General features: G+C 34.2%; 1 protein-coding gene across 1 annotated transcript; it reads left to right on the top strand.

Annotated features, from left to right (window-relative positions):
- Positions 1-2,411: 2,411 nt before the first annotated feature.
- On the top strand, positions 2,412-3,137 carry LOC143613149 (uncharacterized). Its single transcript, XM_077086936.1, has one exon. It carries the CDS (start codon positions 2,412-2,414, stop codon positions 3,135-3,137), a length of 726 nt encoding a protein of 241 aa, XP_076943051.1.
- Positions 3,138-13,777: the final 10,640 nt, after the last annotated feature.

Genomic DNA, 13,777 nt, shown 5'->3' with positions numbered 1-13,777 from the left:
CAACAACTTGTGCATGGTGGTGGTGAAACTAGAATGAAGAGACACCTTGCGGGTATTAAAGGTGATATAGAAACTTGTAAGAAAGTACCAATGAATGTTTGTTTTACTATGCAAGGAATTCCGAAAGAAAGTGACGTTGAAGCGATAGGCATGTCTATTAATATTGGATCTAGTGTTGTCTTAGATGACGACAAAGAAGTTGAGGAAAAAAATGACCAAACACAAAAAAGAAAGAGGAAAACTAAATCGAATTTGCATTCTCTCTTTATGAAAGCTATAAATGATCCTTCTCAACCTAATATTAAAAAGGCTATGCAAAGTAAATAAAAGGTACATGATGCTGACTTGGCTATTGCTATGTGGTTCTATGATGGATGTATAAATGCTTGTAATTCTCCTTATGTTGAATTTGCGCTCTCTTTACGAAAGCTATAAATGCTTGTAATTCTCCTTATGTTCAGCTTGCGGTAGCTAAAATAACATGGTTACAAAGCACCTAATTATCATGCTTTAAAACGTCAATTTGATGATGAAAGGTGCAAAAACATCGTTGGGGAGTACAAAAGTCTCTAGGTTGAAAATGATTGCACAAGAAGAGTGATGGGTGAACGAATATTAGGCATTGTCATTTGATTAATTTCTTAGTTTATTGTGAGAAAGGGATTTCATTTCTATATGTAGACGCATTTGATATTGAGAGACTCTCTAAAGTTGTGTCAGTTGTTTGCTTTATTTGCTGAAATGGTTGGGCTAAGAATTTAGTCGAAATAGTTACTGACAATGCTTCTAATTACAAGCTTGCTGCTATGTGAAGATATCCTTCAGTTACTTGGACATCCCCTTATAGCAAGGTGTCGTTAACGTAATGCAATTAACGATAACTGTAAAATCATAGACTATTTGGCATCCCCTTATACCTAGGTGTCGCTAACGTAATTCTATTAGCGATATCTATTTATCCAAGTTATTGCTTTTATTTATTGTTTCGTATACAAGTTTTGTGGATTTTTATTACTATATACTTATATGCTCAAACTTATGAATTGCTCACCAACCTTTGTGTTGATAAACTTTATTTTATGAAATGTTACAGGTTTGACTTTGGTTGACTCGAGAACTTGACGAAAAACGTTATCAAGATTATTAGGATATTAGTAAAACGAACAATATATTTGTTTACTTGTATTCAATTCGTTTGTGGAATAAGATGTGTTGTTTATTGATTTATGAAATAAATGAGTTGATTAAATATTGTCACTTTAATAGTGTCTTGTGTTTTGGGCAATCCGTTGCATGGATCCTTCCACTGTTAGCCTCAAGGATCTTTCATGCAGAATCAAGGATCCTCGGGACTTCAACATCAAAGGTCGTCGGAATTTCATGAGGGAGACGTCATCCATATGCAGGACATTGCCATTAGTGGACTAACAATCATAGTTGATGCTTCTCATCCTGGATACTCTTCTGGGATACCAACATTTAATCAACAAAGACATAACCTTTATAATCATTCATCTTTAGTCAATAACCTTGGTTCTACGCAGGATACATGTATCAATCTAGCCATGGCCAAGGAACTACATAAACTGAAGGATATGATATCCAGTGTTCCATGAGTGGTTCGACCCATTCCTAAAATCCCGGAAGGAAGATATAAGCTGTCGAGGTTTGTTCCATGGATATGTGATGCTGAAATCCCGAAGAGCTTTCAAACCCCCCAATATGAAGGTTTACGATGGCTCAACCAATCCAGAGGAACATGTGGCTCTACAGGGAAAGAATGAAATCAATCCCATTCCTGAAAGACTTAAAGAAGCTTGCTTGTGCAAAGGCTTTGGATCCACATTAACTGGATCCGCTCTCAAATGGTTGCTAACACTTCCTCCCTACTCTGTGACTTCATTTTCACAATTAATTAATTTTTTCAATAACTAATTTTCTTGTAGTAAAAAATTTGAGAAATTAACTAGTGATTTATCATGTTGTCCAACCTCGTGATGAATCCATAAGGGCTTTTTTCACCATGTTTGGAAGGGAGGCCTTAGAAATCCCAAATCTTGACATCCCTACGGTAGTTGAAGCATTTAAGATGGGATTACAAAAGGGCTCCCCATTTTATGATGATCTTGTTATGACCCCATGCAGGACATTAAATGAAGTGAGGAATATAGCGCTCAGATTCATCATACTGGAGGATGATAAGAGGATCCAGGAAAGGTTGGGTACTTCAATAAATAGGAGTCACCCAATAAGAAAGAAGGATCCTCCTACATGAACAACAATTCCAAGCCATATTCAAAGTTCAACAACCAGAGCATATGTGCGGTTCAAAGAAGAATACGATGATGAAGATTATCCAAGCATATATGAATATTGCTTTTCCGTTGACACTCATGGCTTAATTTTGTGCCATGAGAGATCTTGGAGAAGAAGCTAGGTGGCCTCGAAATAACAAGAAGTCAACATCCTTCAAGGATAAGTCCAAATGGTGTGCATTCCACAAAGACTTCGGCCACATGACCGACGATTGTATTGGTCTAAGGAGAGAAATTAGGTATAGTCTGAGCAAGGGTCACTACAAGGAGCTGATGGGAATAATGAAATCAAGGTTCCAGGATCCTGAAGAAATCCCACAGAAAGTAGCTCCACGACCACCTGATGCTCAGATTATTAATTTTATCACCGGAGGTTCGTACATTTATGGGACCTCATTCTCATCGGCAAAGCGACATGTCAAAGAAACCAAATTGGAGAATGGTGAAAGACCCATCAGGACAACAATTTTAACCGATCAAAGGATCATAACCTTTGACGAAGACGGCCACACGCATCTTCAGGAACCTCACCATAACAGTTTGATCATTATTTTATTTATTTCTAACCACTACGTTCGCAGGATCCTCGTTGATGGCGGAAGTTCAGTGAACATAGTTCAGGCTGATGTACTCAAGAAAATGAACATCCCTGAAACAAAATTCACACCAAGATCATCTGTCCTTGTTGGTTTTAGTAGAGAGACCAAAAACACATTGGGAGACATCAAGCTTCCTATTTACATTGAGGGAGTCAACTTTTTCCAAAAGTTTTGTGTTATAGATAACTTGTCATGTTGCAATGTGATTCTTGGCAGGCCCTGAATACATGAGATGAAAGGGGTAGCCTCTACCTATCATCAATGTATCAAGCTTCCAACCCCATGGGGAGTAGTGAAGATTCACAATGACCAAGCGGAGGTAAGGAACTACTATACTTCCTCTTTGAAGCCAGCTATGAAGCAAACCATCGCATACCAATCAATGCACAATTCAAGAGAGGTACTGGAGGCCCAGGAAAAAGATTTAAAAGAAGTATCATTGGACCCCGAAGATCCAGATGTAAAGGTGTATATAGGATCCAATATCCTCAGTAACATTGAAGAAGATCTGGTATCCTTCCTCAAACAAAGGAAGTCCACCTTTGCCTTCAAACACTCTGATATGACATGTATATCTAAAGATATTATTACGCATAAATTAGGATAGATACTTTTATCAGGCCTATCCACCAGAAACGGAGGAAATTTGCGCCTAAAAGAAATATCATTATCTAGTAACAAGTTGAAAAACTTCTCAAAGCAGGTATGATAAGAGAGGTAAAGTATCCAAGATGGTTAGCCAATGTAGTGGTAATTTCTAAGAAAAATGGAAAGTGGAGGGTATGTGTCCATTTTATTGATTTCAACAAGGCATGTCCCAAGGATCCTTTCCCTTTACCACACATTGACTCTATGGTGGATGCTACGGCAGGAAATGAAATGCTCACTTTTATGGATGCTTCCTCTGGATTTCAACAAATTCAGATGGAACCATCTGATCAAGAGGATACATCATTCATAACTCCTACCGACATATATTGTTATATTGCTATGCCGTTCGGACTAAGAAATGCAAGGGAAACATACCAAAGATTAGTCAACATGATGTTCAAGGATCAGCTAGGAAAGACCTGGAAGTCTACATAGATGACATGGTAGTGAAGTCAAAGAAAGATAAGGATCATCTCAAATATCTTGAAGAAGCATTCAACATCCTAGATCAGTACAATATGAAGCTAAACCCATCAAAATGCCATTTTGGTGTTAAGGTTGGGAAGTTCCCAGGATATATGGTGACCAAGATGGGAATAGAAGAAGTCCTGAGAAGATTGAAGCCATCATCGATTTAAAGTCTCCTGTGAATGCCAAAGACGTCCAAAGACTAACGGGAAGGATAGCTGCCCTAAACAGATTCATTTCCAGATCACCAGAGAAGTGAAAAGACTTCTATGATATCTTGAGTAAGAATAAGAAATTTGCATGGACTCAAAAGCATGAGAATGTGCTGAAGGCTCTTACGGATTATCTATCCTCAACACCAGCCTTGATGAAGCTAATAGATGGTGAGCTGTTGTCCATATACTTAGCCGTTTAAGGTAATGTAATTAGTGCTGTTCTGGCCAAGGATCATGAAGGTTAACAGCATCCGGTATATTATGTAAGTAAAAGTATCTTAGACGCATAGGTCATGTATTCTCACATTGAGAAATTAATTATTTCTTTAATAATGGCCTCAAATAAGTAGAGACACTATTTTGAAACACATACTATTATTTTAAGGACTAACAATTCTGTTAAGAATGTGCTTAGAAAACCAGAAATGTCAAGAAGGATGGCCAAGTGGGCTGTGAAGCTGAGTGCATATGATATTCAATATGAGCCTAAAACAGCCATTAAGTCACAAGCGCTTGCAGACTTTGTGGCTGATTTCAGTAGTGACATGCTAAAGGAAGTTGATCTAGAGGTCCAAAAATTAGAAGAAACTAAGGATCCTTGGATCCTGTTCACAGATGGAGCATCCAATGTAAGAGGAACAGTATTGGGTATGCTACTGAAATCGCCACAGGGGGATATATAGTCCATAACATGTGAATTTCAAGCCACCAATAATGAGGCAGAATACGAAGCACTTATCGCAGGTTTACTTTTAGCCAAACAAATGAGGATCAGGTATCTTCAAGTTTATATATATAACCACTTTAACGGTTCTTATACTATGAAAGGTGAGAATATGATCAAGTATTTAGAAATTGTGAACGAATTAGCGAAATCCTTCGAGTTGTTTAGTATCATGCAGTTACTGAGAGAAGAAAATGCTGGGATAGATGCCTTAGCAAACTTAGCATCATCCTTGAAGATCCCGAATGATGTAAAGATACCTATTATTCACATATTATCTCCGACAATTGGGGAACAGCAAGCTATGTATGTGACAGCGGATTCCACAGAAGAGCTTAAGGATCCTTCATCCTCTCCAAAAGCAGGGTCTTGGATCCTTCCAATCAATAAGTTCCTCCAAGATGTAGAAATCCCTACAGTGGAAAATCCTAAAGCTTTAAGAGTAAAGGTATCACAATTCGTTATTTTACAAAATACCATATACAAAAAATCTGTAGCAGGTCCCTACTTGAGATGCATTGAGGATCTAGAGATACAAGAGATGCTTCAAGACTTCCATGAAGGTGATTGTGGTAACCACACAGGGGGGCGAGCATTATTCTCCAAGATACATAAGACTGGATACTTCTGGCCAGCAATGAAGAAGGACGCAATGAAATACTCAAGAAAGTGTGATGCTTGCCAAAGGCATGGAAACATTCTTCACCAGCCAGCAAAACCTATGTATCCTATATCCTCTTCATGGCCTTTCATGAAATGGGGAATGGATATTGTAGACAAGCTACCAAAGGCACCAGGTAGAAAGGTCTTTATTCTAGCTATGACAGACTACTTCTCAAAATGGATTGAAGCATAAGCATTCGTGCAATTCCGAGAAAGGGAAGTTATATCCTTCAAGTTATATCCGTCGGTTGGACATGGACGGAAAAGGATTCATCAGCTTGGCAATCTCCCATTTCTACCATGACCATTTCATTTTGTTGCTGCATATATGTATATATGCACCACAAATAAGATACCATATTTATAGAGGTGAGTTCATTGGGGAAATTCAAAAAAATGAGGAATTGGGGAACACCCTTTCCAACCCTTGGATCATTTCCCCACATCCTTATTTTACACTATCAATCACCTACATCACATCATTTTTGTAATGAAAAAAAAACCCCTCCAAAAAATAATTAAAAGAATTATAAAAAAAAAGAAAAAAAATTCAAAAAAGTAAAAAAAACCAAAATGTTTATCTCGCATCCCCCGTTCCAAAGAAAAGCTCTTGGTTTAGCCTTCAAAAAATAATTAACAATGTTATAAAACCAAAAAATGAAAAAAAAAATTAAAAAGTAGAAAAACCAAAATGTTTATCTAGCATCCCCTGTTACAATATATATATATATATATATATATATATATATAAATATTCTTATATTAGCCTTCAGGTTTAGTTTAACATTCATGAATAGGTTTTTAAAGGGTTTAGGTTTTCCGGGTTGGGGGTTATGTTTTTTAGGGTGGGGGTGGGGGTGAAGGGCTTTTCTTGTACACGTGACTGTGAAAAGACAACAAGAAAAGAAAAATACATAAATATATTATAACTATCACATTTAAATTCACATTGTCTTGTACACGTGTAAAAACATAACTTATTAATTTTCATGAACACTAAATTCCATGACATAATCGTAGGTTGGTTTACTATACATATATATATATATGTAGTAAAATAATATTTGATATGAAAAATCCTATAAAATAGGGATATACTAAAATAATATCTTATTTCTTTAAAAAAAAGATATATATTATTTATTATTAAAAAACATATTTATAGTAAAAAAAAGTAAGCGGGTCATGGGTCTCACCAAACCCAGATAGCTTTTAAACCAGGTTATAAGATCTCATTTATTTGTGAAACCCTTACATAATCAAATATTAAGTATATTATTAATTTCGGTACAATAAAAAAAATTAAAATCCAAAAGATTTATATATATATATATATATATATATATAGGATGAGTATCATTACATTACTCTTAAATTATTTATGAACTTGAAAGAACCCTTGAAAATTATTATTTATTATAATTGTTTTGTATGTTAATGTTATTAGTGTAGTTTAACCATGTTTTATATATATATTTACAATTACAATTTTGAAAATTAGTTTTCATACATATCTATGTGTTTTTTAACACATATTACATTTGTTTTTTTTGAACGGCGAATTTTCGCTGTTAAGTTAAAGCGCAACTCCTCAAAGAGGAGCCCCACCACCCAACTCATGCCAGACTATGTTGTCTTAACCGGACCCACGCTTGCATCCGAGTTTGGCTTGGCATTCCCCGAGAAAATTTCCAGCCACCTGCCACATGACAGATGTTGTACCCTCCACAAAAGAAGCCTCTCTGGAGTAAATACACTGTAATAGAAAACTCAGAGGGCTTCAAGATTCGAACCTGTCCCCTCAAAGAGGGTAGGCTCTTATCCATCATTAGCATAACCACTCCACCAAAGGTGGAAGGTTACATATTACATTTGTTAGTACATAAATTTTACACATATGTAACTTGTTATTAATATATGTAATACAAAATTTATATATATATATGATAAAAACTACTCTTAAATAATGTTAATTTATATATAAAAACAATTAAAAAATGTTTGTTCTTAAGCGTTCCTAAGAGTTCTTAACTTTTTTAAAGTTCTTAAATGATATGTAACATCCTACTTTTGACGATAATAAATAAAGAATTATGTTTGTTTAAATACGTGTTAATATTTAATTAAGTTACTAGTAAGAGAGCCCGCGCGTTGCGGCGGGAACACAACGGAACTTCGGTATGTAGCAGGTGGGCTTGATTTTTACTTAGAATAGATCGTATTTTATATAGTTAATTTACTCACACCGTTTACATACGAAAATTATAATAATGGATTTCACTTTATGTAATTGGAATTTCAAACTATAATAAATTATAGGGTGTAGTTACTGTACGCTAATGTCTTAACGTAGAATAGGTACGCGAGTCGTTCAAAGGCAAAACCCTAAAACGCTAAGAAAACACTCACAAAAAACTAAAACGCTTAGCCAAAAACCTGAAACGCTCGAAAACGGTTTTCGTGAAAAAAAGTGAAAAATTGATCGATTAACCATCCAAAATTGTTTTTTCGGTGAACCAATGATTAATTGGATATGTATTGACGATTCCGAGATGTTTGGATGTGATTTCATGGATCGATTTCGTGAAAAAATGGATTCGCGTACGTATTGTACGTTGAGGCATTATTGTATCGGATCTTTTCCCATAAATTATAATGTTATCAAACTATGAATACAACACGGTTGAGCGTTTGACTACTTTCAACCCGTTTGATCAATTCCGATATAAATAAAAATAATACTAAAAAAAACCCAAATCAACACATTCATAGATAAACGGAACCACATGTATTGACATGAAATACAGAAAATGGGACATGATAACCTGAAAAAGAGAAAAACTTCATTAACGAAATAAATAGATTAACTCGATGATGAGATTACCAGAAGGCTGACAAACTTCTTGCCACCTTGTTCAAGATCTTCAAAGCATCCCCTTTTCGGCTGCAATGAATATACCAATAGTTTGGTCCATTAGTCATTAGTGGCAGACAATTATGCATTTTAGTAAATTTCCGGGAAAAAATGTGCAATATATACAAACAGTTAACAATTCAATAAAACATGAAAAGGCACTCCTTTTCTGGGGTAACAATCACATTAAAACAAGAGAATATTAAAGGCAACAAAGGGTTTAGAGTAACTGTTAAACAACCAACAAATGCATATACAAACCACATAGAAATCCTTTAAATCTACACATTGCATAGTGCAGATCAAAGATAAGGAACACTGTAAAAGTTTCCTAGCAGCGTTAAACATGTTGCGTTCAGGGGTTCCCGTAGAAGAACATTAAATTCAACAGTTAATGCATTATAAAGATCATATTATATGTAAACAATACCTTACTAAATGTATGTCTGTCCCATTTCAATTCATGGGTTACAACATGTTATTTGAAAGTAAGCATTTTAGTGTTGACCCATGTATCGCTAAAAAAGAATAATGCACTGAAGAGATTAACGGGGTTGAATTTTTAATAAGTAAGCCCGTCTATTTTCACCAGAAGTCAAAGTTGACACATCAAAGATCAACATAGTAAAAAGTTAAAGATAATCAAAATGATCAAAAATGAAAAAAAAAATCATGTTTGACTTAAAAGTCAAACTAAAAAAATAAATAAAAAGAGAATACAATTTGTAGTTCGAGAATACAAATCACACATTAGCACCGTTATTAATAATGTAATGTAGTTTAAATTAAAAAACCAGGCTGCTGTTGTTCGTTCATGAAGAATAGACTCATTTGTCTTATGTCATGGTAACAATCATACATATCAGGCACATTTGTAAGTCAAAGTTGGCTAATTTGTCGTAGAAATTAACCAATTACAAACCCAATGGAGTCTAGAATGTGGATGTTAGGTTTTTCTTTCAAAACAATGTTTACACACAATAAGAAGATAACAAGGTGATTTTCAAACTTAGCAAGGTGGTTTTCTTTTTCATTCGACTATACTATAGGTTGGTCACAACACCTAGTAATCTAAAATGTTTGCTGGTGGTGTTAAGCTGGTGTGTTACAGGTGCCTGTAACAGAGTATTAAATGCAACAATAACACCGTATTTTAAAACCTGCATAAAAATAATGCCAATTTTATGTTGTCGATGGCATCTAATACCCGTCTAAATCAAATCGTTACTGATGTGATTCTTTTAAAATATCAACTTAATACATGTTGCAAAAATCATGTTACGCGTAAACAACAATTTACAAAAACAAATTTCATGTTGACAGCTCTTTGTCCCATTTCAATTGATGGATAGATTAATGAGATTGTAATTTTAACAACTAAGCCCATCTTAAGTTATGAGATTGTAGTATCTTTTAACCAAAATTTCACAAAAGTGTAAATGGTTGATTACTCTCTGTGTAATACAACTTGTAATCCAGCCCAAGAGCGTGTATTAAAATTTTAAATGACATCTCAACTTTTTTTGTAACCAATTTCATTATAAAAAAAGCCTAATCCAATTACAACAAACCAAAATACTACTTAGCCACCAAACCGGTGGTGCTCTAATTTGCATATCTTAGCATTGCAGATCATTGCAATTTGAATTTCTATTTCTAAATATGAAAAGGGTGAAACTAAGGAAATTGTGCTATTAGCATAGATAACGGTACACATTTTGAATTTTGAGGGCAAATTAGTATTTACTTCGAATAAGAAATCAAACCTGCTGAACCATTTTATAAGTAGTAAAACATAAAACTAAGCATAGAACATACCTGATGGGTAGAAAAATCCAACCTTGTAATTGCTTACATTAAAAGTCATGTCCTGTTTTAAAAACAAAAGTATAACCATTAGGTTTTGGACATGACACGTAGGAGGAGAACATGAATACGTACTTACCTCCATTGAATTGATCTCGTAACTGTCGAATTTAACGATTCAATTAATTGAACACTGAATCCTAGCAATCAATTGAATTGATTTCCATACCCTTAATCAATTGACAATTGAATAGGTTGGGTAAAAAGATGGTTAATTGAAAGGTCGTATGATGATTGGGAAGGTTTAATTGCAAATAAATGTTAGTTGTTAAATAACCCTAAATTAAAGGCGCTGGGAGATACTATGGAACGACGCCGGAGGTCAATGTGTTTAAGTTAGCGGCAGTGTGATTAATATAGCGGCGTCTCCATCATTTAATTTAAAAGGGTCTTAAAAATGTTAAATTATCATCAAGTCCATCTAAAATGTATTATATGTAATGGGTCAAGTTATTCTATAAAGGGTAACAAAAATTAGAAGAGTGAGAAGCCATATATAATTGACATGTGTCAAGTAGGGAGCAAAAAAAAAGGGTATAAAGGTAATTGTACACATTTTCTCTCTCCACATGTAATGCACATGTTAATACCCCCCAACATTTTAAAACGTTTATAATTTTTTCGTATGATATTTAAAAAAAATCATCATAATAACAAGCGTTTTTTTATCTTTAATATGAGTATGATTTTTGTTATATAAAATTTAAAACAAAAATCACGTCATTGTGTCTTTTCGCACACCATTGTATCTTTTCGCTTATCATTGTCTCTTTTTTCGTCATTGTGTCTTTTCGCACACCATTGTGTCTTTTCGCTTATCATTGTGTCTTTTTTCGTCATTGTGTCTTTTCGCACACCATTGTGTCTTTTTTCGTCATTGTGTCTTTTCGCTTATCATTGTGACTTTTTTCGCACACCATTGTGTCTTTTCGCACACCATTGTGTCTTTTTTCATCATTGTGTCTTTTCGCACGCCATTGTGTCTTTTCGTTTATCATTGTGTCTTTTTTTGTCATTGTGTCTTTTTCCGTCATTGTGTCTTTTCGCACGTCATTGTGTCTTTTTTATCTAATACATAAAACACAATGCTTAATACATGTTACACAATAACTTGAAACGTAAAACACAATGGTTAATACGTATAACACAATGACTTAAAACGTAAGACACAATGGTTAATACGTATAACACAATGACTTGAAACGTAAAACACAATGAAAACAACATATTACACAATGACACAATAAACAACAAAAAATCACAATTAAAAAAACCCATTAATTTTTTTTTATTTTTATATAACAATATGATACTCATATTAAAGATTAAAAGAAACGCTTATTATTATGGTGAATTTTTTTTTAAAAATATAATGTCATATGAAAAAGTTATGGACAGTATAAAATGGGGGAATTGACATGTGCTTTGCATGCGGAGATAGAAAGTCAACAAAGATGGATTTTTAACTTCATGCCCTTTTCATCAATTTTTATTTATTAAATAAATCTCAGCCATTCAAATATAAGATCAATGGACTGGATTCCTTCTCACCCTTCTCATTTTTGTTGTCCTTTGTATTTTAACTTTACCCTAAATGTAATATAGATATAGATAATATTATAAAAGTTAGTATGGACTTGGCTAATGAAAGATGGAAAAAGGTATGGTTATGGGCCTTATGTTCATGGGCTTAAGGGAGTATAAATACTCCATAAACCTCCCTAAAACCCTGAAACCCTAAAACCCGCATTTCTTATCTCCTAGCCTCCCTACACGCACTAAAACACACACAAACTCTCTCTAATATTCGTCCAAGGATCCAAGACCAAAACCAAGATTACATTTTCGTGAACTTGGTTATACAATTAAGATACAACTCTAAAGTTGCATATCAAAGCTAACCATAGCCTCTAATCATGAAAAGGTATGTTCTTTACATATAAAGATTTCATTTTTATGAACGGTTTGCCCTAAAACTTGACACGAAGGCTAATCCGGTATTGTTACACTTTAAAAACATAAACTTGATGATTAAAAGGGGCTTAACGAACCCTTTAGTAAATACGGTTCACTTAGAAACCCTAGATCTAGCTTAAATACGTTTAAAACTAATAAAGGTTCAAGCTTTATGAATAAACAAGCTAGATCTTAATCAACGATAGAAATGAAAATGTTTAAGGAATGATATGACACTGGAATATGATCAAAGAGGTTAAAATATGTAGAAATAATGATAATAAAATCCTAAAGACCCAACAGTGGGTGTGTTCGAAGGAAAGGGTGAATTCGAATGAAGGAAGTGTATTCGAATATAAGGAAAGAAAGAAAGAAGGAAAGAAAGGAAAAGGCTCCAAACGATTACAAGACGATACACCAGCTCATTCGAATACATAGTCATTCAAATACAAGACTATATAGCAATTCCTCTATTCGAATACATGAAAGATAAGGTCAGAAAGAGAATACAAGATAATGCTATATGGATACAAGGCCTATCCGTAGACATTAGTGTTTGAACCTAAATTGTATTATAACATGTGGCCATTCGAATGCCCACAGGGGACTCGAATACAATTGTATTCTAACATCTAGTCATTTGCATGCATTAGTGTTGGAACATAAATTGTATTATAACAAATGTATTCGAATACATTTATGTTTTAATGTAATTTTTATTCAAACTTAAGGCCATTCGAATACTAAGGTGTTTGAAAATAAGTTGCATTATAGCAAAAGTCCATTCTAATACATAAGCATTGGATTACAAGGGTGGTATTCTAAAATAAGTCCATTCGAATACATTAGTATTCGATTGCATGCGATGTATTCTAAGCCTGTTCATTCGAATACAATTGTAAGGAGTTACAATTCGAATACAAGTGTATTCTATTACCATCCCAATTCTAATATTTTGCCTTAGAGTACCATGCCACATGGACATCCGGCCATTTGAATACAAGGTATTCGAATACAAAGCCATGCATATGGATACATACCATACAAGACCATTAGAATATACTAGACTTAACCATTTTTGCAGAAACCTGAGTAATGTGATTAGGGCAAATGTTAATACTTATAATTAATGTACAGTTAGCCGAGCCTAGTTAAAGAGAGGAATAACCATTAACAGTGAACGAAACTGCATTCAGGGGAGTTTCTAGCCCCATTTCCTTGTTATGTTTCGGGGTTGTGTGCATACTCAATGTGAATATTAATACACTTACCTTAAGTGTTAAGTGTATGTCATAATGATAGATATTATAGTTATGTTTATGGTTTGAATGCATGCTTGACAGTACGTGAATGATATTCGGATATTTCACGTATTGTTAAGGAAGGTATTGTGTAGCAAGTATGAA

Source organism: Bidens hawaiensis, unplaced genomic scaffold, assembly GCF_021521415.1.
Source record: "Bidens hawaiensis isolate Kalapana, Puna unplaced genomic scaffold, B.hawaiensis_p1.1 tig00036752_1, whole genome shotgun sequence".
Taxonomy (NCBI): domain Eukaryota; kingdom Viridiplantae; phylum Streptophyta; class Magnoliopsida; order Asterales; family Asteraceae; genus Bidens; species Bidens hawaiensis.
Note: the sequence above shows the minus strand (reverse complement) of the source record. Positions and strands in the feature narration are given on the sequence as shown.